The sequence below is a fragment of the Symphalangus syndactylus genome, chromosome 12 (assembly GCF_028878055.3).
Source record: "Symphalangus syndactylus isolate Jambi chromosome 12, NHGRI_mSymSyn1-v2.1_pri, whole genome shotgun sequence".
In the NCBI taxonomy this organism is placed as follows: domain Eukaryota; kingdom Metazoa; phylum Chordata; class Mammalia; order Primates; family Hylobatidae; genus Symphalangus; species Symphalangus syndactylus.
The window spans coordinates 81,334,554-81,360,078 of NC_072441.2; the positions used below are offsets into that span (position 1 = coordinate 81,334,554).

Genomic DNA, 25,525 nt, shown 5'->3' on the forward strand with positions numbered 1-25,525 from the left:
TGTGTCATGCATCAGCCTCCTTATATCCTTATGGTGTGGGGGGCTGAGTAAGCAACCAGGGTTGTGCCAGGGCATGACAGGAAGGGAAGTTGGTGTGGCAGCCACTGGCCACCTATTACAAAATATTTTTAATATTTTTAAAACCATGGATTCAGTAACATCTGTGCAGACTGGCAGATAACTTCTGAATATCAGCCCTGTGCACACTCACTCTTGCACATTCACGTTTGTCCACACACACTCATATTCCCACAAATATACAGCTCATAAACCCTCACATGAGGGCTCACCACACACCGACACACACTCACATGCTGTCAATCACACTCAAATATGATTACACCCACTGACACACACTCACAGACACCCAGATGCACACACACTCACACTGTCATTCCCACTGTTGAGCATGGCCTCAGAACATCAAGTCCAGCTCTACTCCCGTGACCTAGTGACTTGTCCTCTCCCCTTTCTCCAGGCCTCTGCCACATTCCAGCAAGGATGTCTCACCATCTGGCTTGAGTGAAATTTCCACAGAACAGAGGTCTCAGGATGAAGGGTGTGATGCTAAGTCCTAAATTTGAAGCTCAGAGTTTCTGACAGCAGTGGTGTTCTTGTTCTATCCTTCCCTCATGCCCTCCTCCACAAGCCCTAGGGAAAGGGAACCCCACTGCTAGGTGCACACCCTGCCGTGTATGCCCAGGGTGTGGGGAGCAGGGGGACCCCAGTTGGTAATGGATTTCTGCAATGAAGCTTCAGCACTCGGCAGTCAGTCATCTTTTGAAGGAAGCCCTGCCTGTGATTGCGGCCAGCTTCAGTGTGCTCCAGCATCTCCTGCAGGTTTGTACATGTGCCCTGGCAATCTGACATTCCTGGGGGAATCACAGACGCCTGGCACTGAAGACTCCCTGGGCGTGGCTTATACCCAGCTATGCTCCCTGGGCGTGGCTTATACCCAGCTATGCTGAAACTCCTTCCAGTCACTTTGGGGCTATCAGTTCAGCATGCCATGTTTAAGTGTGCTATTGTTGTCTGGGGGTCTTGTTCATATGCAGAGAACAGTCATTGTTTTACCCCAGACTCCTGACCCTTGGTATTTAGTCTTCTGTCTTCTGGAATTTTTATGTCAGCTCTCTGGAATTGGACTATGCAGCCTCCATCTCACTCTTAAATAAAATAAAAAGGGAACCATTTTCTCTGTCCTGGGCTCTCCAGGCAGCCCTTTGGCTCAAGTCTCCCCTGCCACCAAGGACCGATGATGTGTGTGACATGAATGTTCATCTTCGGTGAACTTAGGAGACACTGGAGCTCTGAATGAGGAGCACTGGACAGAATATATGAGAGCTGAGAATTGTCTTAGTTATTCTGCTGTTCTCCTGCGGGACCCTGGACAAGTCATTCCCTTTTCCCAATGTCCTCACCTGTACATGACAATGTTGGACTTCCTGAACTATTTCTAAGCTTCCTTCAGTTCTGACTCTGTATGAGGTGACTCACGCTAATCTTTGTGTTTAATCTCTTCACCTAATGAGTCATCATCATGGAAAACCCTAAAAGAGGTAAGTTTGGGGTTGAGGCCACCCAGATGCTTCTTCATGGAGGCGTAGAGAAAGCTTAGCTAAAACATGCATCTGTATTTGAAGAGCGCCCAGGCTTAGGACTAACTTTCCTCCCTCCAGGGAACCAACACATCCACAGTCTGGGGCCAGGTGTGTGTGTGTGTGTGTGTGTGTGTGTTTAAGCAGCAATTTACTACTATAAGCAAGGCACTATACTGGGATCTTAATATTTATCTTCTATAATATACATTACTACCATATAAGTAAAATATTTAATTTTGCAAATGAGGAAAGCAAGAACCAAAGAGGTTATAAACTTTGCCAGCTGAAAGAGCTGAGAGTCAAATATAGATCATTCTTGGCACAGAAAGACAAATACCACATGATTTACTTATATGTGGGATCTAGAAAGTCAAACTCACAGAAGCAGAAAATAGAAGGGTGGTTACCAGAGGCTGGGCACTGGGGAAGGACTGGGGAAATATTGGTCAAAACGATATAAAATTTCAGGTTGATAGGAGGAATTAGTTCAAGAGATCTATCCTACAGTTAATAATGTATTATATACTTGAAAATCACTAAGAGTAGATTTTATGTTCTCCCCACAATAAAAAATGGTATGTGAAGGTACACATATATTAATTAGCTCAATTTAGCCATTCCACAATTTATACATATTTCAGAACATTCTGTTGTACACAATAAAGATATACCACATTTGTCAGTTAAAAATAAATTAAATAAAATTCCTTTAAAAATTGTAAAAGAAGAAAAAAAGTCAACATTAGAGAAACTGGAATAAGGATATACAAAACCGCTTTGTACTATTTTGCAATTTTTCTGTAAACCTAAAATTATTCCAAAAAAAATGTGTTAAAAATAACAAATATAGATCTGTCTTTCATACAGGCCCATCCTTTTAACTATGATTCCCATGGCTAAGCTGAATATTTTCCAAGGCAGGCAGGGCTGAGGTTTTTCTCGTCTACATTTCATTGCAGTAGTTGAAAGGGAACTCTGGGTATGTCTAATGCAATGCCTAGATGCAGGTTATGGCCTCTGTGGAGCTGGCCATATCTTGCTCCTCATATGGCCTTTATCTTGCTCCTCATAGCCTGGAGGAAATAAAATATAAATGGCGAAACAAGTGTGCACACTAGGGCTTCTCTGATGGGAAAGGGTGAGAGGTCAGTGATTTTTAAGAGTGATAGGAAGCAGTAAGCCACATTCCTTTTGTCTTCATTGAATGTCCCTATTCCATTCTTAGCATGAGACTAGATTTGGGTGGTGGCCTTTGCCTTGGCACCCTGAGAGCAAAGTGTGTGTGTGTGTATACGTGTGTGTGTGCATGCATGTGTGCATGCCTGTACATGTGTTCATCTGTGTGTACACATGCATATGTGCATGCTATTGTCTTTGTGAACAATCAGGAAAGTGTCGCCAGCTACCATAATCTTAATAGTTTCCCATTGATCTTCCATCGTGCCCTGTTATCACTGGGGCCCCCTGTGAGGAGAGTTGTTAAATTAGAATCTTGGGGTTTTTTTGTTTGTTTTTTAAGCGGCTTATTTTGATTCTCCTTAGTACAGACTGGGAGCAGTCAATAGAATAGTGCTGGCTTTGCCATCCCAGGGGGCAGGTGACCTGTGGTTGTAGGACAGGTAGCAGAGAGCAGTGGGTAAAGTAGGAGAAACCAAATAAAACAGCAGGCTCCAGTGTCAGATGCGTATGAACCAGAGCAACTCCATCTCGAATAGGAGCTGGGTAAAATGAGGCTGAAACCTACTGGGCTACATTCCCAGACAGTTAAGGCATTCTAAGCCACAGGATGAGCTAGGAGGTGAGCACAAGATACAGGTCATTAAGACCTTACGGATAAAACACCTTGCAGTAAACAAGCTGGCTAAAACCCACCAAAACCAAGATGGCCACGAGAGTGACCTCTGGTCGTCTTCACTGCTACAGTCTCACCAGTGCCATGACAGTTATAAGCAAATGGCAATGTTAAGAAGTTACCCTACATGGTCTAAAAGGGGGCAGCATGAATTATCCACCCCTTGTTTAGCATATAATCAAGAAATAACCATAAAAATTGGCAACCAGGAGCCCTCGGGGCTGCTCTGTCTATGGAGTAGCCATTCTTTTATTCCGCTACTTTCTTAATGAACTTGCTTTCGCTTTACTCTAAGGACTCATCCTGAATTCTTTCTTGCACAGGATCCAAGAACCCTTTTGTGGGGTCTGGATCGGGTCCCCTTTCCTGTAACACCAGCATCTTGTAAAAAGGTGTACCAAGGCCAGGTAGAGCCTCATGACTCACCTGCAGATGCCGATAGAAGATGACCTGCAGCTCACAAGGGCTGATGACAAGCTCCTTCTGTCTCCAGATTGGGCCAAGAAGGGCTCTCTGGCCCAGGGCGGGAAGCCAGAGGAGACTTTGCAAGAAGACAACTAGGGTCTGAGTGGTAATTAGAGCAGTCTCTGTGAGAACTCTCCACTACCTTAAATAATTTAAAGACAATCCTCTGAGGTTGGCAATGGAAATCACCCCTGAGACAGGATCTGTGGGCCTTCAGCACAATTCATGCTTCTCAAGAAATCTCCACTTGGAGATTTCTTGCTAACTGTGGTTTCTTTTTTTAAAAGCCCTTGCTTCAGAACTAAAATGAAGCCAGAGTAGCCTTCAAACAAAAAGCATACCAAAGGCTCAGTCACAACCAAAGGTCAATGGACATAGAGGTGACACGTGGCCAGATTATCTGGTCAATAAGCATGGTTTACTCACTTTCAGCACAGGCTTCACTGCAAGGGTGTCTTCCTGGCAAGCTCCTGTCCTGCCTTGATGAGGCCAAAGCCACCATATCCTCACAACCCAGGAGCACACGCAAGCATCTCCCGGCCTTCCAAAGCTAGAACAGCACTTCATACTTCCCCCTGCTCCTTCAACAACAGTGGTTAGTGATGGTAGTGGTTCTTAAAGGGAAAAGATGGCAGAGGTCTTTGCTCAGGTATCACCTTGTCCAGAAGCCCAGGGGAGATTTCAGTATCCTACAGGCTTCCCTGGGTGATGTCTAGTGGTAAGTTGCATTTAGCTGGCCAGGAATTATCACACTCTGTCTAAATCACTTGGTCACTTTTCTCCTTGTCCCAATCACCACCTACTTGTTCCCCAAACACAGGGAGTGACACTTAGAGGTCCTTACAGGTGTACTGATGGAGAACCTCCATGTTCAAACTACTGCTGGGTTTCGGAGGATGTGGCCTCACCCTAGCTTGGGGGTGGCTGCTTTCCCCAACACAGCCTCCGGCCAAGGCCTGCTCTCTGTACACACCATTTGTCTGTGCAGCAACCCCCTCTTTCTGCACTCTACCATCTCTGCGGCTCACTCACTCCCCGAAAGAACCACATGGCATCGGGCGGCCTATGCTTCCTGAGCCCTGCCTGTCCACAAGCCCTGTGCTGGAAGGTGCAGTCAACAGGTGTGGAGAGCTTATGGTTCCCAAGAGAAGCAGTGTGACTCGGTCTAAGTTCTTTGAGCCAAATTACTCAGGCTTGATTGATTTACCAGCTACACAACTTGGGGCAAGTTACCCTCTCTGGGCTTCAGTTTTCTTATTGCTAAACAGAGGTGGTGTTTCTCCTCCTACAGAGACCGGGGCTACAATGTAGCAGCTGTTTAGTAAATGGAAGCCATTGCAGGGAGAGCTCCTGCTCTCTTCCCAGGTTGACTTTCCTGAACTCCACCGAACCCTTCCTCATTTCCCACCCCTTGCAGTGACTGAAGCCAGCCCGTCTGCATCGAGCCCCAGTGACACCTGTACCTGGCAAAGGGACCAAGGCACTGGTTCCAATGGGGAGGTACCTCCTGCGACAGGAGTGTAATCCAGCTTGAAAGGCTGTAGGAATAGGAGGAGTGCCAGCTGAGGGCTCTATGGCCCTGTTTCCCTGCCTGTACAGTGAGGTACATAGATCAATAAGGTCTCAGCTGGGTCCGAGGGCCCCAGGTCCTATGGGTCCTGTGGGTCAACCAACAGCCTCCTGCAGCGAGAACTCCGCGAAATTAGAAGCAGGTGCACCGGCTTAGCCCTGCCCAGCAGGTGGCGCTCTGCCCTAACCGCCTGGAGGGCTGACTTACGTGGTTTGAGGCAAGGTTTCCTGTGGTCAGAGTGAGGAAGGAGATGGTTTATTTAGCTTCCCAACCACAGACAAAAAGTTATTAGCAGAAAAATGTCAGCTGCCCAAAAATAGTTTTTGTCATATACTGTGTATGCCCAGGCTGGCTTCTCCATATTCCCTTCCCCTCTCTCTCTTCCTATATCCCCCACCTGTACACACACAGTCACACGTGGGCACATACACACATCTGAGTCGCCGTCTTAACTGCAGGTAGCGTACACTGGAATTAAGCACTTTCCTTCCCTTTGGCCAGTGTCAAGCAAAACTAGGAAGGAAATCTCCTTGGGAGAAAAAAGTCAGTGCTTGCATGTGCCAGTACGTCAGTCAGGATAGGCTAAGTTACCCCTCAGTAACCAATGAACCACAAATCCCAGGGGCTTAAAACAGAGGCTTATTTATCACCTTTGTTTTTATCCTGCATCTCCACTGAGGATCAGCTGCAGCCCTGCTGCACATTAATTAGATTTCAGGATCCAGACTGACAGAGTAGCCTGGGTCTGGAACATGGTCAGTCTTCCCAGCAGAGAGGAAAGAGAGCATAGTGAACCATGGCTCTTAAGGTTTACATCTTATGAACAAAGCAAGTCACATGGCCAGGGCTGCCATCATCAATGCAGCAGGGAAATGTGCTCCCTGGGGAAGAGGCGGCAAACTGTTTATGAACAATACGACAGTTTACCTCACCCACCGCAGAGATTTCTGCATTATCTGCCCCTTGGAATTACTGATCCCAGCATTGCCTTTTTTTGAACTGTGGATGTCATCTGAGGTAACCCAAGCAAGCTTTGTCAACTTCTCCTGTGTGCCAGTGGCTCCAAGGCACTGAGTGGAGGGAGGGAACCAAGAGTGAGAAAGATAAGCCCCTGCCTTTCACAGGCTCGGAACTGAGTAAGGAAGAAAAGCTCAGATTGAAAATGAAACATATTAGAGGCATGGTTGCCATGGGCCACAGAGACGGAAGGGCCCCAGGTGTGTCTAGCAAACTGCACTGTTCCACATCAGGCAAGCAGGTGTAAGTTCTCCTTTACAACCACATCGTGGGAGAGTCTACAATTATATGTACTCTCTGGACTTACCACATATTTGATTTTTCAAACACATATTCATTGTGTATCTCTTATGGGTCAGGTACGTATACTACACATAGGAGTCAATGGAAACTAGGGAACGTTCCGGCCTTCAAGGAGCTCACAGTTAACAGAGGGACAGACCAGGGGATATTCTATTCTAAAACAGTACAATCAGTGCTAGGACAGGAGCTTCCTGAACCGAGATGGGCACCTGGGTAACATGGGAAATGTTCAGGGAAGAAATGGTTCCATTTCTGAAGTGCTAAGAGGATTAGTCAGGCACAGAGTAGGGACACAGTCCAGGTAGAGGGAACGGCTTGTTGGAGAGAAACTATAGTTTTCTTTCTTTCTTCTTCTTCTTCTTCTTTTTTTTTTTTTTTTTTTTTTTGAGACAGAGTCTCGTTCTGTCGCCCAGAGTGGAGTGCAGTGGCGTGATCTCGGCTCACTGCAACCTCCGCCTCCTGGGTTCAAGCAATTCTCCTGCCTCAGCCTCCCAAGTAGCTGGGACTACAGGTGCCCACCACCACACACAGCTAATTTTTTGTATTTTTGGTAGAGATGGGTTTCACCATGTTAGCCAGGGTGGTCTCAATCTCCTGATCTCATGATCCGCCCGCCTCGGCCTCCCAAAGTGCTGGGATTACAGGCATGAACCACCATGCCTGGCCCTATTCTTCTTTATTTTAATTTAAATTGTGAGTCTTCTCAGAGTGGGGCCATGTGTGAAAGGCCTTTTATACCATGTGAAAAACTGTGGACTTTTTTCTGAGGCCTGAAGGAGTCACTGACGGGTTTAGGCTTGGAGTGGCTTGTTTACCATGGATATGAGGTATAGTCCTGCCTCTTCCCTTCTCATCCAGCTCAGGAGGGATGAGTATGCCACATGGTCTATTTGTATTTCAGCCTACTGACTACATACAAGGCCAATCTCAATCCCCAGTAGCAGCTGTGCAGATCTGTGGGTCCTGGTCCTGAACTCAGTGTCTCAGTGCTCACATGGCACTGTCTGAAAGTGATTCTGGCAGACTTTGCTTGATGCAGCTGATTCTCCAGCAGGTTTCCTGGCCAGCAGTCAGGGCACTGACTTGACAGACTGGCCCAGCTTGTGGTATCAGCTAATTTGTCTGTTTGATTTGGTTCCTTATCTCAGCCACCATCACTGACCTGAGGGACAATCAGAGCCCGAACTCTTCATTCCCAGCGCCCAAAGCATGGGAAATAATCAGGCTCCCCACTGGTTAGTGCCATTGGCAGAAATGTCCTGTTGCCCCAACCATCTTCTTCCAGGAAGAGAGCTACTCTTCCTCCATGGCTGCTGTGGCTGGTCTTTAGTTGACATTACATCCGCTGAGCTTGGTTGACCAGTGACAAAGATTCTTTGCTTGACCAAACTTTACTCAGCCTCCTGAAACTTCTTCTAGGCTCACCTGTGTACTTGCTTGTAAATTCAGTTTTAGCCAAGAACCAACCTTACTAAGTTTACCAAGAACCACCCACCCTCAATATCTGATTACCCTTGATATCTAATCAGGTTCCTTGACCTCCTCCATCCCCCACGTGAAGTCTGATCACCCTGGCTTATCTTCAGCAAGAATCCTGTTGGGTTGGTTTAGCTACAATTCCTCTTAGCTCTGCTGTTTCCTCTTAGTCACTTTTCATCCACTGACTCCCACCCTGCTCCTTGGCTATAGATTCTCATTTGCCCATGCTGTATTTGGAGTTGAGCTCAAACTCCCCTCTGCTGAAAAATTCCTGTTGCAATGGTTCCTATATCTATCACAATGGTCCTGAATAAAGTCTTTCCTCAACACATGCAACAAGTGTCATTGAAATATTTTTTCTTTGACACTAGAAATGAAAATCACAGGGAACTCCTAAGAACTAGAAAGAAAGGAAAGAAAGGAAAGAAAGAAAGAAAGAAAGAAAGAAAGAAAGAAAGAAAGAAAGAAAGAAGAAAGAAGAAAGAAAGAAAGAAAGAAAGAAAAAAGAAAGAAAGAAAGAAAGAAAGAAAGAAAGAAAGAAAGAAAGGAAGGAAGGAAGGAAGGAAGGAAGGAAGGAAGGAAGGAAGGAAGGAAAAGAAAAAAGAAAGAAGAGAAGAGAAGAGAAAAGAAAAGAAAAGAGAAAAGAAAAGAAAAGAAAGAAAATTAAGAAATAATTGTCCTGGCCAGGCGCAGTGGTTCATTCCTGTAATCCCAGCATTTGGAGAGGCTAAGGTGGGTGGATTACTTGAGGTCAGGAGTTTGAGACCAGCCTGGGCAACTCCTGGTTTCACATGGTGAAACCCCATGTCTACCAAAAATACAAAAATTAACTGGGTGTGGGGGTGCATACCTGTGGTCCCAGCTACTCAGGAAGCTGAGGAAGGAGAATCGCTTGAGTCTGGGAGGTGGAGGTTGCAGTGAGCCAAGATCATGACACTACACTCCAACCTGGGCTACAGAGCAAGACTCCACCACACACACAAAAAAAGGAAATAACTGTTCAGCTCACGTGATACACTTCTTAGGGGCTCCTTTGCAGAGCACTTTTTTGTTTTGTTTTCTACCCTTAGCCCCCCATCCTCTACAGGGCTTTCTTTCTTCTACTATACCAGGACCTGCTTTTCTAAATTAGTCATCAGTCAGCCAGCCAAACAGTCGATGTATCAACCACTCAACCAGCCAGCTAGTCAGTTGTTCAGTGAACTGGCCAGTTAGGCAGCTAGTCTATCAGCTCATTTCTTACTTATGCACCCACCTCCTCCCTCCTTCCATCTTTCACTTGCTCACTCACAGACTCACTCACTCAGCAGCATCCTTTAGTCACTGGACACCCGCTCACCAACTAGCTAGTCTATCATCTGGCCAAGCACCCATTTTTACTAGGGTGTAAGTTCTGTCTTGAGCATCCTTCCTGCCCTTAAGGAGCTTGCACTCTGGATGGATATAAAGAGCCACTCCACACACACCACACACACATCAGTGTATTAACATCCAGGCACGAGGCCTCTTACAGGTGACAGATGATTGCAGCATAGATCTTCAAAGTAGAAGAAGGGAAGGGAAGGGCTATGTATATGGTTAAGATAAACAGGGATTGCTACTTAAGCATCGGCCTGAACCTGAAAAGATAAATTAGTCCAAAACACATGCTAGGACTTCATGGGTTCTGCCTGTAAGGACAAACTCTCAGCTTATTCATTTATGTATCATCTACCCATTTATTCTTGTGTCCATTTACTGGTTCACATGTATGAAGTGGATATAATATGCCCTTGGTTAGTGTGAGGGGTAGATGAGAAACACTCAAATAGCATAAATTAAAAGCTGTGGATATTTAGCAAAGGAGGGAAGCTCATCTTTTGGGAAAGATTGGGGAAAGGAGCCACGGGGAAAGTGGTGTTTAAGATGGTTCCTGAAGACTGAATTTCACTGGGAAATCTGGGAGTAGGGCGCCATCATAGATTGAATGGTTTGAGGCAGGAAAATGTTAGGCAAGTTCTGGAAACAGGAATAATTTTGTCTGGAACTGTCTTAAGGAAGCTAAAACAGGAATTATAGGTGGTGGCAGCTTATGCAAGATCTTTAAACAGTTTATATTCCCTCCCCTTCTTCAAGTACATGAAGGACTCTTATGTATACACTCTAGCACACCGCTCCCTGCTTTAGGCTGAATCAGGAATGGTGGCTACCTGTATGCATGTGACCACTCACCTCTCTCATAGCAGACACCATTTACCAAGGAAGGCACTCTTACCCACTGACCCTGAAATCAACCTCAACACCCTCAATTCACTGTCAATTCCACCAGGATGAAACAAGGCTACCTTCCCTGACCTAATCATATATTTACAGACTCTTAGCCCTCAATGGAACCTTAGCAATAATGTTGGCCAATCTTTTCACATTGGAAACCAGGAAAATTGAGGCCCAGGAAAGTTAGGAGTTGTACCCAAGATTTCACAGCCAGTGAGGGGCGAGTATTCCCAGAGCTATCTCCCTCCTGCCTCGGCTCCCTCCCTGTGTCTCTAACTGCAACCATGTCACGTCACAGGAAAGGGGGACTAGTGCTTCAGCTCCACTTGGCTTCCATGAGGCAGATCCTAGCATGCTTCCCAGATGGGCGACTTGGCTACTCACCCCCACCCTTCCACTGCCAGTGCTCAGCTTCCACAGTGCATGGTCTGTGGATGTTCCGTGGAGACTAGTGTCTCACACATGGTCCAGGGCTGGTTTGCCCCTGAACTCCTAGTACTGCCTAGGGTCTTCTAGAAATATATCATTGCAGGATGAGGGGTGGAGCGAGGAGATAAATTAACCACATATTTCTGGAGATTCATCTTCTCACTGTTCTCCCTCCAAGGAAGTCCTTCTGTGAAAGGGACTTCCTTTCATGTTATCATACAGAATATCTAACATTGGTATCAAAACATCTTCTACGCAAACAGATAAATTAGCGGGTGAAATGACTCATGTTGCAAATGGACTTCCAACATTAAAAAAAAAAGTTGCAAGGTCTCCTTAAGTAGCATCTTCCAAAGTGTCTGTTGACAGATTGTTAAGTAATTAGTGAAGGGAGAAACGCAAAACTAAAATTTTCTAAGCCATGACTATCAACCCCAAATTAAGATAAATCAAATATTACATTATTCTGATTTTATTTTATTTTATTTTATTTTATTTTTTGGGACAGGGTCTCATTTGGTCACCCAGGCTGGAGTGCAGTGGCTCGATCATGGTTCACTGCAGCCTCGACCTCCTGGGCTTAAGTGATCCTCCTGCATCACCCTTTCGAGCAGTTGGGACGACAGACATGTGCCACCATGCCTGACTAATTTTTAAATTTATTTTGTAGGGACAAGATCTCTCCATGTTGCCCAGCCTGGTCTCAAACTCCTAGCCTCAAGCCATCTGTCTGCCTGGGTCTCCCAAAGTGCCAGAATTACAGGCATGAGCCACCATGCCTAGCTAAATCTAATTTTTAAAATGAGATGCTACTTGCTCGGTTTTGAATTTTCACTTTACAGGACAAGCAGCTAAAATTCAAGAACCCTGGCCCCAAACCTCCACTGTCTTCTCTACTAAGCTTGGTCCTCCTCCCCTAAAACTCTCTCATGATTCACCCAGGATGCTCCTTTTTGTCTTTTCTTCTTTCATTCCTGGAAATGGCATAATAAATAGGGTCCATTTGTCTCCAGATGAAGTCATTAACAACCTTTCTTTTCTCCAAAATCCAGAGACAAATAGGAAGATGTGTCTGGATTAAGAGTTAAATTATTAACACTGTCTCTGGTAGGTCCCCTCCCAGGGTTCAGGCCTCTGCCAGTTACCCCATTGTTTGCCTGCAGGGTGGAGCTGGGTTTCTCAAGCTTTGCCTCAGCTTCAGAAATGAGTCTTGCCTGCGCCCTCCCTTCCCTGATGGAGCCACAGGCACGCACCTGCTCCCAGGTGCCTGCTCCCCTGAGCGGGAAGATGCAGAGCCCGGCTTTCTGGTTTTTAATACAGCATGGTCCTTTGAAGATGAGAGAGCAGATGAAGAACTCCAGATTGGCCAGGACACAGTCCCATGGCTCGGCTGGGGCAGTGGGGCTGGGAGGGGTGACTGCAGAGTCACCATTCCACGTAGCTTCCCAGGGCCCGCCTTATCTGGAGGGGTTGATTTGAGGGGTGCCAGGAAGTCTCCCCACTCCTTTGAAAGCATAATCCACTGCCCTAGCCAGCCAGGGTGTTTGGAAATCAGCTATTACCCATTTAAGAGACTTGGGTGAACCCTCCCTCCTGGATTCTGGATCCAGCAACCATCAGAGCTAGTTTTCTCGCCTATAAAATGTATAATACAATTAGCTTTCTTCATAGTGTATTGTGAAAACCGCATGTGGAAGTGTTTGATAAGCTTTAGTAACTAATAAAAAAGCAGCTGTGCCTGGCAGTGTGAGACAGGGATCAGTGAAGATCTCTTAGAGGGGGGAGGGAGGACACGCTAGCGCTAGCAGGGAAAAGAGTACCTGGCTTCCAGGGAGGGAATCGGGAGGAAGATTGGGGCAAGAAGAGGTGGAGCCCACCTCAAGCAGCTTCGTAATTTGTCATCAGTGCAGCCTCTGCTAAGAAGCTGCCCAGTATTTCACTCCTATCAGCTGACTGAGAGGAACTGTGGTGTCAGGAGACTTGCAATTCAACCCTGGCTTTGACATCAGCCCTCATGTGACCTTGGGCTAGGCATGGCCTCATTCAAAGTCTCAGTTTCCCTCTCTTTAAAATGGTAATAATGTAGCTGACAGGGAAGTTGAGTGTGGAGGTTTTGAAAGGTGTAACTTGTTGAATGCACATGAGGTTGACTGGGTCTTGAATGTGTACGATCTATGACACATGGTCCCTTTAAGGCCAGCCATATTTAGGTCTCTATCTGGGTCACTCCGGGGGTATCCTCTGAGATGATAGCTGTTTTATAAGCTGAGTTTTATCACATGACAGACTGCTTCAAAACTAAGCAGGAGTTCTTTATTAATAAAATAAAAGGACAATGATTAAATTGGGAAAAATAGGAGTAAAATTCATTGCAGTAAACCCACATGGGTGACTGGAACATGAGGGATGGAGCTGCCCATCTATTCACAGGCGATACATACATACCAGTACCTTCGAGGCACCAGGCATATGAAAAGCCTTGGTCTATGTCCATGCAAATCTGTCTCACTGCGTAGTTTCCTTGTGGAGTGTTCATATCAGCAAAAGCACAGAGGACTGGGGGTATGTGGAAGTGAGGGCTGCAGGTGGAGATGGTGTTCTTCTTGGAGGTGGAATGCAGAACTGGAATCTGGAACCCAGGATATTACATTCTTAATGTTGCTTGGCTTGGGAGGAGGAAGTGGGGGAGGTCTGGCCTGGAGGGGAAGATTAAGGGGCTGATTAAAGTGAGGCTGACCCTGAAACATGAACAGTATTCCATCCACATAAGACAGAAAGCTCAGGAGACGTTATTAGTCATGGTCCCCACCCAATGACAGTGTGACTTGTCCACCATGGAGATGCTGGCCGTGGTGATGGAGTGGAAATGAGCCCCAGGCCAGTCCCCCACCCAGCTCCACTCCAAGCAGCTGCATGTGGTTGAGCAGGTCCTTTAACTTTTTTGGGCCTGCCTCTTTAAACTGTCAGTAAAATTGTCATGAGGATTAAATGAGGCGAGGGATTTGAAAAATGCTTTGGAAAGTACATTAAGGTATTCCTATCATTTCTCAGGCCATCCTACCGCTTCCTCTGGTAATGGCAGTGGTGAGCCCTTGCGTGGCCTCTTGTTCAGCAGCGTCCTGAGGTCCATCTTTGGGGTAGAGGGCTAGAGGTAGACCAGCTTCCCAGAGGCCCTGCCTTTCCCCATCCCAGGGCCTAGGAGGCTAAATGGAGGACCAGGGCTCCTTCTTCCCACCTAGATAAGGCCCTGAGTAGGATTGCTGGATTTAGCAAATAAAAATAGAGCCTGCCCAGTGAAATTTGAATTTCGTATAAACTACAAGTAATTTTTGAGTATGTTTCCTGCAATATTTGGAATATACTTATACTTTTAAAATATTCTGTTATCTGAGATTCAAATTCACTTAACTATATTTTATGTGGCAAGCCTACCACAGGGACCAATTGTATCCCACGTTCTGTAACCACCACGAATACTCCTCAGCACCCTGAGTCCCGATGGGCAGATGGGGACAGCACCACCGTGTGCTGGGGCACCATTCACATTGTCTTCTACCTGTGCCCCAGAGAATCCTCACAGAACACTTCGTGAACTGTCCCCCTGGATTAGGAAAGACACTTGCACTGTGTATTGAGGAAGGCGGATGAGTGGTACCTGGGGCTAGGCATTGAACCATCCAGATCTGAATTCAAATCCCATCTCTGCTGTTTACTACCTGTTTAATCTTTCTCAGCCTCACTTTTTTCATCTGCAAAATGGTAACGACAACACTTTCCCTAGAGGGGCTATGAAGATGAAATGAAATAATAAGCATGACGGGTGGTCCTGGTGCTAGCCTCACAGTGAGTGCTCGAGAAATGGCAGCAATTTGCAGCAAAAGGGATATTCACGTTTTTGTCAGAATTGCCCCAAACCCCATCCTCTCTCTCTTCCTCTTTTTTTCTTCAATGTTTCTTATAACTGTCTGTCTGCAAACAGCTCCTTCAATTTGTACTATATTTAAAAGATCTTGAATCCCTGAGTTTGAGCAAACACCTTTGGTGAGTTAAATCAGCTCAGGTGCAGAGACTTGGAATGCTGAAAATATATGGTGGGTGGCTTTCATCAAAACAGGTCAGCAAAGCAAGTCCCTGGAGGAAGTGCAGGTGGGAGAAGTGGGTGAGGAATTCCCTGGGAGGTGGTAATCAGGACCACACCAAGTGCCCAGGGCAGGCTTGGAGCCCTATAAAGGCTCCTGGAGTGGCTGCCTGTGGACCAGGGCTCAGCCTTCTCTCCTGGGATCCAGCTTGCCGCCTCTGGTAAGTGGGAACTCATCTGTTCTCCTGGGATTTGTGGGGCTCTTTCCTTCTCCTTTAACTCCTTTGAGCCGCTAGGCCAAGATCCTCTTCCATCCTTGGGTAATCAGGGAAGTGACACAAGTCTCCTGACAATTGCGGAAATGGCACACTAATTGGTACTTAGGAAGTTTAATCGCCATTCCGCACCATTGCTCAGTATGACTTATTTTCTGATCGTGGGTTTGACTCCCCAGCAAGGAGATTTTTAATGTTGAAGAAGGAGATATTTAGAGCTATAGAATTTTGTAGCAATTCTGAGCCCTGTTTAAAGGTTTCTCACACCCTATTCTGCATTTTGCTTACCAGTAAGCTTTAAACTTTTCTTCCAGGTGTATGCAAACAGGTATATTGAACATTTTATCCAATCCTATGCAGCTCCCATGCTTCCCTATTCTGATTGCCACCTCTTTACTTCCTGAGGCCTGCACTTCCCATCTATAATCATTAACTTAGACCATAAGGAACATTGCCTACAAAGATAGCCAGAGACACTCATCAGAGCTGGAAAGGCTTCAGGGAACTTCCTGACCAGCATGCTTCTAATAAAGGTGCTGAGGCCCAAAGAAGGCAGGTTGCCCATGCAGTGAATGGCAGGATGGACCTAGAACCTATGCCTGAGCCTTCTTGGCTAGCGCTCCTTCCTTTGAACATCCTCCTGTCATCCTTTGGCTCCAGTGATCTATTTGGCTGGCCCTCAAGCTTCCCAGTTCTTTGTAGAGGGCTGGAACCACTATCCTATAGCCACATAGGACTTGCCTTAGTCTCCCATGGTGAGTCAGGGGTGGAGCAGGGATTAGAGATCAGGCCTCTGCATTCTTGTACACCCGTTCTCCAGCCCGATCACACACACACACACACACGCACACACACATACACACATACACTCACACACACACCATGATGCTTCCCTGTAAGACAGAGACTGTTCTTGTCCTCTCCTCATACCCCTACATTCTTTCCCATTCTCATTGTCTGCATTATCCAAGGGAGCCAGTTGACATTGTCCAGATCTGTCAGCTAAGATGGCATGCTTTGACCTGGTAAAATGTCTGGGCTACTTTTTAACCATCAGACACCCTTCTCATGGTGTCCCTGCCCGGTTTCCTTTAGGCTCACCTGTTCTTAGAGCAATGTCTTCCCAGCAGCAGCAGCAGCAGCAGTGCCCACCCCAGAGGGCCCAGCAGCAGCAAGTGAAGCAGCCTTGTCAGCCACCCCCTGTTAAATGTCAAGAGACATGTGCATCCAAAACCAAGGATCCATGTGCTCCCCAGGTCAAGAAGCAATGCCCACCAAAGGGCACCATCATTCCAGCTCAGCAGAAGTGTCCCTCCGCCCAGCAAGCCTCCAGGAGTAAACAGAAGTAAGGATGGACTGGATATTACCATCATCCACCATCCTGGCTACCAGATGGAACCTTCTCTTCTTCCTTCTCCTCTTCCCTCCAGCTCTTGAGCCTACCCTCCTCTCACATCTCCTCCTGCCCAAGATGTAAGGAAGCATTGTAAGGATTTCTTCCCATCATACCCCTCCCCACACATACCACCTTGGCTTCTTCTATATCCCACCCTGATGCTCTCCCAGGTGGGTGTGAGAGAGACCTCATCCTCTGCAGGCTCCAGCATGGCCACAGCTAAGGCCCATCCATTCTCCAAAGTGAGGAAAGTGTCTGGGCTTCTTCTGGGGTTCCACCCTGACAAGTAGGGTCACAGAGGCTGGTGCACAGTCTCTGCTTCATTCCTCTCCATGATGCCCCCTGCTCTGGGCTTCTCTCCTGTTTTCCCCAATAAATATGTGCTTCATGTAGTAAATGTGTCTGCTTCCTGGGCTAATTGTCCGCTCCCAGTCCCATTCTGTGATTCATTCATTCATTCAGAGGGAACATTTTAGGGAAGTGAAGGTGCAAGTACACACATGCCTGGGAGTTCAGGAAGTCACTCTTATGGACACAGTTACACTCTGGTAACCAACAATGGGGATACATATCCAGACGTATCTCAGGTAAAGGAGGACAGAAAACAAGCTCAGCAACTCATTGGCAAAAGTCTAATAGAGTCTTGCATAACTAATCCCATCTAGGGAAGATCAAAAGGGAGGAAAATTTGGCTCCTACCATTAGAAGCCCAGCCCACCTGATGAATGCAGTTTTTTCCTCTTGGAAGTTGTCATTCTGAAAAAGCAGACAAAGCATGCATATATGACCTGAGCCCTGCAAAACATTTCTACAAACATGTGCAAATGACTTTTTCATGTATTTGTTTATCTTTTTGTTCATTCATTAACCCACGCTCATTCACTTACTTATTCATACTCACTCATCTGATATTTGGCAAGTTCTAGAATGACCTTAGCTTGCCACTCTTAGTGGCAGTCAGAATAGGGAAGCATGGGAGCTGCATAGGATTGAATAAAATGTTCAATAAAATAGAAATATCATTAAAATAGTGGAATTTCCAGAGCTATCCAGAGTCAATTTATCCTGTGTCTCAGTGTACTGTTTGGAAGGCAGTCATTTTCTTACACAGGGAAATATTGTTCCAGGGATGGCCACATACAGAGAGTTTGTGCAAAGTATACGGGGCCTGGTTTTGTCAGTTAGTCTGACTTTACACAGCTTATGAAAGAAACCTGTCTTTACAACTGGCTTCCTGACCCTCCTAACCCACGTGTGAGACCAGCTGCCTATATTGGAAAGAAGCAGCAAGCCTACCAGATATAAAGAAAGGTAAGTATTTGAAGAAGAGACCCTGAGTAGGAAGAAGCAGCTGAACACGGAGTCCGATTTTCTCCCCTTGAGCTTTATTCTTTTCCTGGGATTTGTTCACTCAATTTCAGTTGCCACCATCAAGCATAAATTGCTTTCTCACTTAACACGCTAGCCTAAAAGGGAACAAATAACCACCTTCTCTACTTCCCCTTAAAGTATCTATCCATAGCTGATATTTCCAAGTAGTAGTTGCTTAAAACTTAGTGAGTACTGACATTAACCAGGAAAGCCAAAGTACTGTAAACACAATTAAGATTCAGAAAGAATGCTTCTAGCCCTAAGAATTCATTGACAGCCTTTCTGTGCCCCAATCCCTGCATCCTATAATAACTCCCCTCTGTCAAGTAGAAAGGCCAGTCTGTCTTATTCCCCTTCCTGGCTTCCTTCCATCTAAGCCCTATCCAGTTTCTTGGACACACTGTTTTTCAGAGTTTTCATGTCATTTGCATGTCTCCCAAGAAGGCCTTGGCAAGTCTTCCTACAGACTTTTGAGTACCAGGCTGATAGATTTGCATAGTCTTCAGCTAATTGGACAGATAAGGGTGACTGAAACAATGCATGCTTCTGCTGTGATCTGTGCCTCAGGTTATTAACTCAGTGAGGAAGGGGAGACACCCATGTTTTCCACACCAGTGGCCAAGGACAAAGTCCCATCTCTGCATGAGTAGGTGGGCATCCATTCCCCACTATGAAGAAATTCTTTTATGTAATTCCACCCTTCAGAAGTTCACAAAGCAACATTGGCTTATATCAAAATCCCAGCCATAATTAAACACATAAAGTTAAATTATGAGCCCTTAAAGCACCGGAGTCTTGTTTATCTCACTATCCCCAAATGTGCGATGACTAGCTTTTCAAAAGTACAGAAGAAAGAACTGCTTCTGAGTGGAATAGGACAACCTGTGGCAAGCCAGCAGCCTAGTGTACATCTAGACCAAATTACAAACTATCTGCACCCACCTGGGGACCCTACAACTCCAGAGATAGGAGAGCCTCAGAGAGGTGAGCCAACAAATGTTTACCTGGGATAATCTGTGGATTCTGGGCAAGAGTAGAAGAATGAAAACCAAAGCTTTCTACTGTGGAGGACCATTGCTAGGGACAGAGAGACCAGGAGAATTTATGGGTGCTCTGGGGGGCGGTCTTTAAGCAAGTAGTTGATATTCTACTTGGAACATGTAATGAATTTAGGAATGGTCAGGTCAGGATATTAAATACCTAACCATAAAGTCTTTGAAATGTAGAGTGGAGTTTTTAGTAGGTTTATGAAACAATGAATGGAGTTTGCAACCTGCCAGGTGGAGGGCCTCTGGCAAACACACCAGATAGAGAGTTAAAAACTGAAAGGCCAGGGGTAATTCTAGTCTGTTGGATAGAAGTCAAAATCATGGCCATCGCTGGGGAGAGTACCGACTGGAAGGGGATATGATGAAGCTGTCTGAGATTCTGGAAAAGTTCCCAGCCTAGTGGGTGGCAGTTACCTGGGTTCTTACATATATCAAAACATACACTCAACTGATTTGTGCATTTTTCTTTTTGTTAGTTTAACCTCAATAAAATAGAAATATCATTAAAATAGTATCAATTATCTTAAATAAGTTTAATGAAAGATATGACGTTTATACTAAAAATATAAAACATTACTGAGAGAAACTAAGAAAGAACTCACAAATTTGGAGATGTTTCATGTTCATGTATTAGAAGACTATTTTGTAGAGATGTCAATTATCCTAATTTGATCTAAGATATGCAAATTAGAATGAAAGTGTGATACCACTACACAATGCAACATATTGGCTAAAACTAAAAAGACAATACCAGGTATTGGTGAGAATATGGATAAACAGGAGCTCTTATAAACTGCTGATGGCAACCATTTCAGAGAACTATTGGGCAGTATTTCTAAAGTTGATCATATGCATCCCCATCCCAGCAATTTCACTCTTTATTGTATATGTAACAGAAATGTGTACATAGAATTGCTAAACACATGTATGAAAACAGTTATAGTAGCAGTATTTGTAATAACCCCAATTAAAAATATTCCAAATATCCATTAAAAGTAGGATGGATAAATTAATTGTCAATTTTCATACAATGGCATACCACAACACAATGAGATTAGACAAGCTCTACACCATAACATGGATGAATCTTTCAAACACAGTCTTGAGAGAAAGAAAGCAGATATTAAAAGCATATATTGTATAATTCCATTTATTTTTATAAAGTCAGAATGACTGGAGAGTAAGCTTTACAGGGATCTGGCAAAGTTTTGTGTCTTTATCTGGGAACTGATTAGACAGATGTGGTCACGCAAATTCATTGAGCTGTGTACATTTTCCTGTATAATAATATTATATTTCCTTTTCTTAAAAAAGAGTTATATAAAGTTATATAAAGAGTTATAAAAAAGAGTTATATAAATTTAAGAAGTACTTAGGCAATATTTAAGCCTGATTGGCTTAAACAATTATTTTTCTCACTAGTTGTGTGCATACTTTAACCATTTTCTACCCCATTGTATCTTCATAGCCCATCTGCAACATATCAACAAAATTAAAACATATCTGTTCTTTTGAGGAAAGGAGAATATATTTACAAAACCTCCAAACACTGCCAGGGGAGAAGGGATAGCTCAATACACTGTCCTCCCAGTATTCCTCCTTCTCACCATTTTATTACCTAGAAAATTCTCTCTACCCCCGAAACAGAACAATGCCCCACCAGATCTATCTGTCACAAACACCCAGCAGGCTCAAATTCCCTGCCACCTCCTGTTCTGGCCAGGAGGCCCTCAGAGAAAAAGTGAGCAGGCCCGGGCATCTGCATTGGAGCTGTTCTGACATTCCATTTCCTTTTGCAAAAGGGGCAGGGGCTCTCAGACTGAACAGAGTTGAATCCCAGCTTCTCCATTTCCTGGTTGTGTGATTGCATCCTGTCACTTAGATCCAAAGCCTGTTTTCTCATATGTGAAAAGCTGTCAGGGTCTAACAATTATTTGCAGTATTTTGGGGAGGATTGGTGATAATATCTAGAAAGTGGCTGCGTATAGCATATGCTCATTAAACGATTAATTTTATTTTCATCTACAACTGGGGAAGGTGGCTATCAAAGCATGAGCTAAGGATACTCTTCTGCCTAGAAGTAGAAGGTGGCCATATGGAAGTCTTTTTACTCTAGCTCAGGAGTCTATGCTAATAAGTAATTGTTATCTGTTTCCCAGCCTGGGAAGACTCCATGCTAGAAAAGAGGAGACTTAGATTCTAGTTTTGGGTCTGCTATTGAATAAATCTGTGACCTAGAACAAGTTCCTTAACCTCAGTCCTTTATCCATAAAATGAGAGGTTGGGCTGGATGCCTTAAAATGAGGTCAATCTATGAATTCTTTTGAGTTTTTGCATATGTATAGGTCCTGTTCCCTACCCCACCCTCTCTAACCCCATCAGGGTGGATCTTGTGGTTTCCTAATAAGCAGAGCACATACATGTGTTTGGGGCATGAGCAGAGCTCAAAAAATAAGAGGAGAGTAAGTAAATGAATGAATGAAGATCAGATTCCATGAACCATTTCAGGCTATGGTAACTAGAACATTTAAAAACAAGTGGCAACTATGAGTTTAAGGTAATTTTGAAAAATACAGATTTATCTTATATAGACTGGCAGAGGAGGATGGAAGGGCAGTGATGGGGATCAGGATATGCCACCCTAAAATGTCCCACTTGGCACAAGGATTATTTTGAGCTGAAGGCAGTTGAAGGTCAACAGGGATATAAAGAGTTTTCTGCCTTCCACTTATCTGCCTAAAGGCAGAGCACAAATTTATCCCCTCTCTTGTGCAGGATGAGAGGACCAATTCTTATTACTAGAAATGGAGAGCCAGCACTGAGATGAGTCTGCATGAACAAACCTTACTAAAGTAGCCCTTATATTCCAGAAGTTTCCCCATATAATCCCTAGTCATCTTCCACAGTTTATTCTCTCTTGAAGCCCAAACCCTTTTTCTTTCATAGGAAGAATATACAGGCTCCTAAGCCTAACAACTTCTTTGGGTTTTCATTTCTTTTCTGTGAAGCACCTATGCATGTAAAAATATTGACATCAATATAAATCATATGCCTTTTCTCCTATTAATCTGTCTTCTGTCGGTCAAGTTTGCAGGCCCCCATTACTGAACCTAAGGGGATAGACAAAAAGTTTTTTTCTCCTCAGCAGCAGTATACTTTGTTGGTACTTTGTGCCTCCAAAGGTCATAATTTGGCCCTGCCAGAAGGTTCTGGAGGTAGGAAGCATGAGCCTTTAACCCACCAAAAGGTCTCCATCCCATGTGCATGATGATGTCCAGGAAGGTGGCAGAGGATCATCTCCTGGCCCCAGGACCAGCCTGCCATGCCAGCTTGAGCTAGTGCTTTGATGATTCCCTGCTTGGAAGGGTGACGTTCAAGGGTGTGTGTACTTTGCCTTCCTCAGATGGGACTTAATTACTTCCCAAGGCTCCCAATATCCTCAGGCCAAACACCCACATTCATCAGCATCTAGTTGCATCAACATCAGTATCTGCCCAGGTATCTTAGCACCCACCTGCACCTCCTTCCACCTATTCATAGGACTGGGACTCTCCAGTTGGATTCAGGTCCTAGAAGTTGAGATATTCTGGCAAAGCAGTGACTTTTCAATCCTGGTTTTATCTGATAATTAAAAAACAATCAACTGATTAAATGAAACTTTGGAATGGAGCCTAGACATGGATATTTTTTTAAAGATACCAGATGATGTCAATTGCAATCAAGGTAGAAAAGCCCTTGTGTTTAAAGTCTACTGTTTGCCAACTTGTTTGATTTTAAAAACCACCTGATGCACTTTAGAAATACAGATCCCCAGGGCCTTCCCTTAGCTATTTCTATTTCATTGGAAGGAGCATCCTAAGTCACTCTTATGTTTAGGTCAGTTGGGGAAACCCTCCTCATTGATGGGGTTTGGATCCCAGAAACTCAAAGAATGTTGTCTACTTCCCTACTAGACTTCATAAAGCTGGGACTTCATGCTTGACATTTGACTGTCATTCAGCAAATATGTGTTAAACGAATGACTGACTGGCTACTTCAAAAATGAAGGAAATGATTAGATTTTTCTAAGTCATGGAAGATCAATTTCTAATAACAGGTGTAGTTCAGACCCTAAGGAGAAGAAGTGCACTTGACATCTATGATCCATCTACTATGTTCTAGTCACTACAGTAGTTGTTTTGCATATGTAATCTCATTTAGTAATAGGTCTAAAAACAAATTTTATGGGTAAGATACGCTGAGATTCATAAAGCCTTCAGAGTTATGGTACTGGATTTGCATCTTGGCTCTGCCACATTATTTGCCACGTAAACTTGAACAAGTGATTTATTCTTTGTGCTTCAGCTTCCACATCTATAGACTACGTTTAATGACCTGGTCCTTGCACTGCTATTGTGAGAATTAGTGTCAAGTACCTAGAACACGGTCTGACACTTTGCAGAAGCTAATGAAATGGTAGCTGTTTTTATTATTAGAATACTTTCCTGATATCACACACATAGCTAGTAAGTAGTAGAGTCAGGATTTGAATCCAGGACTTCATGTTTCCAAACCTGTAATCTGTGGAGATCACTCTGCACTCTGGAGAAGGTGCTTTCAGAGGTGGACCAGGGACAAAGCAGGCATAGTTGAGCAAACAGAAGGGACTGGCAACTACACAAAACAGCCACTTCCAATGGGGTTTAGATTCTCTGCAGAAAATTTTTAGCCATGCACTTGTTCCTTTGCCCCCCTCTACAGCCCAGGAGGCAATGATTGATAGGAGGGATAGTACATCAGTCTGAACCTTCCCAGATTCCAATACTTTGCATTTTAAAATATGTCTGTGTCTTTTGATCATCCATACCCGGAGAAGCTCTACTTCTAGTGGAAGATAGGCAGTCGATCAGCTCAGATGTGTGAGACTGTAGGGATCCAGACAGTGTCTCTTCTAAGAGTCACCCTCTGATTTATAGAGTGTTTCACTAGTCTTGAGAAGCAATACAACATAGTTCTCAAGGGACTGTACCCTAACACATCAGACCTTTATGACATGTTGGGAGAGTCACTCAACATTTTTCCGCCTCAGTTTCCTTATCTAAGGTATGTCCGGGTCTTTGTATTATCACCAATAATTTTAGCCACCTCCCATGCCCCAACTCATATAAAACATGAACTATGCAGTCATTGTCACTGTTCAGTAGCTCAAGATATAATTTGATAAACATGTAAACCTGAAATCGAATGTAAAAAAATGAGGGGAGATAAAGCAATCACAAAGGCCAAGAATGTTGCTCCACTGAACGCTGTCCTTGGGCACTCTCTCCCTGCTCTCTCCCTGCTCTCTCCCTGCTCTCTCTCCCTGCTCTCTCTCCCTGCTCTCTCTCCCTGCTCTCTCTCTCTCTCTCTCTCTCACACACACACACACACACACACGCAAACACAAACACACACACCACAAAGAGTGAGAAGGATAAAAGGAAACTCACAGTCAAAAGGAAGACGTTTCAACTGATTTCAAGTGGAAGGGGAGGAAAGAATGAGACAAACTAGCAAGAATTATTACGCTAGATGTATTTAGCTCATTCATCTTAAAGAGTTAGAAGCATCGTTGCATTTAATCTTTACAGCAACTTTGTGAAGTAGAATTTAAAGTTATCCTTTTAAAGATAAGGACAGTAGCGTGCAGAAAGGTTAGGCAACTTGCTCAAGGTCATCCAACTAATAAGGGCATAGCAAGGCTTTGAAACAACTGGGCCAGACATTAAGCCTGGGTCCTTTTATTTCTATATCCCTCAGGCAAGAGAAGCCAGATTTAATTTTTTATCCATCCCTTCAAGGACCAGAAATAAAAAGAGTGAGGGTGAGGGGCATGCTCTGTTCTTAAAGAGATGGTAGAAAGGAAAGGGAATTGAGCATCCCAGGTTTGGGTCTGATTCTGTCACTATAAAGGCTGTCAAGCCTGGAGCAAGTTCGTTCCCCCACCACAGCAGTTCATTCCCTCTCTATAGGATGAGCGGCTGAGTAGAGTTTCTCTGGTGCTGTGATTTCATGTCCTCCCTCCACCTCTGCGCCCACATTTGCAAACTTAACTTTTCCTCCCTGCTGGGCCAAAGTGTTCAGGAGGCTCCTAACACCTGGGATCTGGTGTTACTCCTTTTCCTGCCCTTTCTCAGATGAAGGCCTTGTGTGTTATAGAGACTTTTTTTAAATTATCATGGCCTGAATTGAACAGCCGACACTCTGGGTGTCTCCCTAGCTTCTCAAGGTGATCAGAGAAAGGGAGGGGGGTAAACCTCTTAATACTGCATGTTTCTAAATGTTACTATGCTTTAAATATGCAATCCCCACAGGAAAAGGCCTAGAGTTCAAATTCTGCATGACCTCTTTGCAGGGTCTGGGCTTTAG

The 25,525-nt window shown here is 44.6% G+C and overlaps 2 protein-coding genes across 2 annotated transcripts in view; both read left to right on the plus strand.

The window, feature by feature from the left end:
- The window catches only part of SPRR3 (small proline rich protein 3), a 118,862-nt gene that overhangs the window by 73,387 nt on the left and 19,950 nt on the right, over positions 1–25,525 (plus strand). The gene's annotated exons all lie outside the window — the stretch shown is intronic.
- SPRR4 (small proline rich protein 4) lies at positions 16,376–17,115 on the plus strand. The gene has a single exon (XM_063628075.1). It carries the CDS (start codon positions 16,438–16,440, stop codon positions 16,669–16,671), a length of 234 nt encoding a protein of 77 aa, XP_063484145.1. The 5' UTR covers positions 16,376–16,437; the 3' UTR covers positions 16,672–17,115.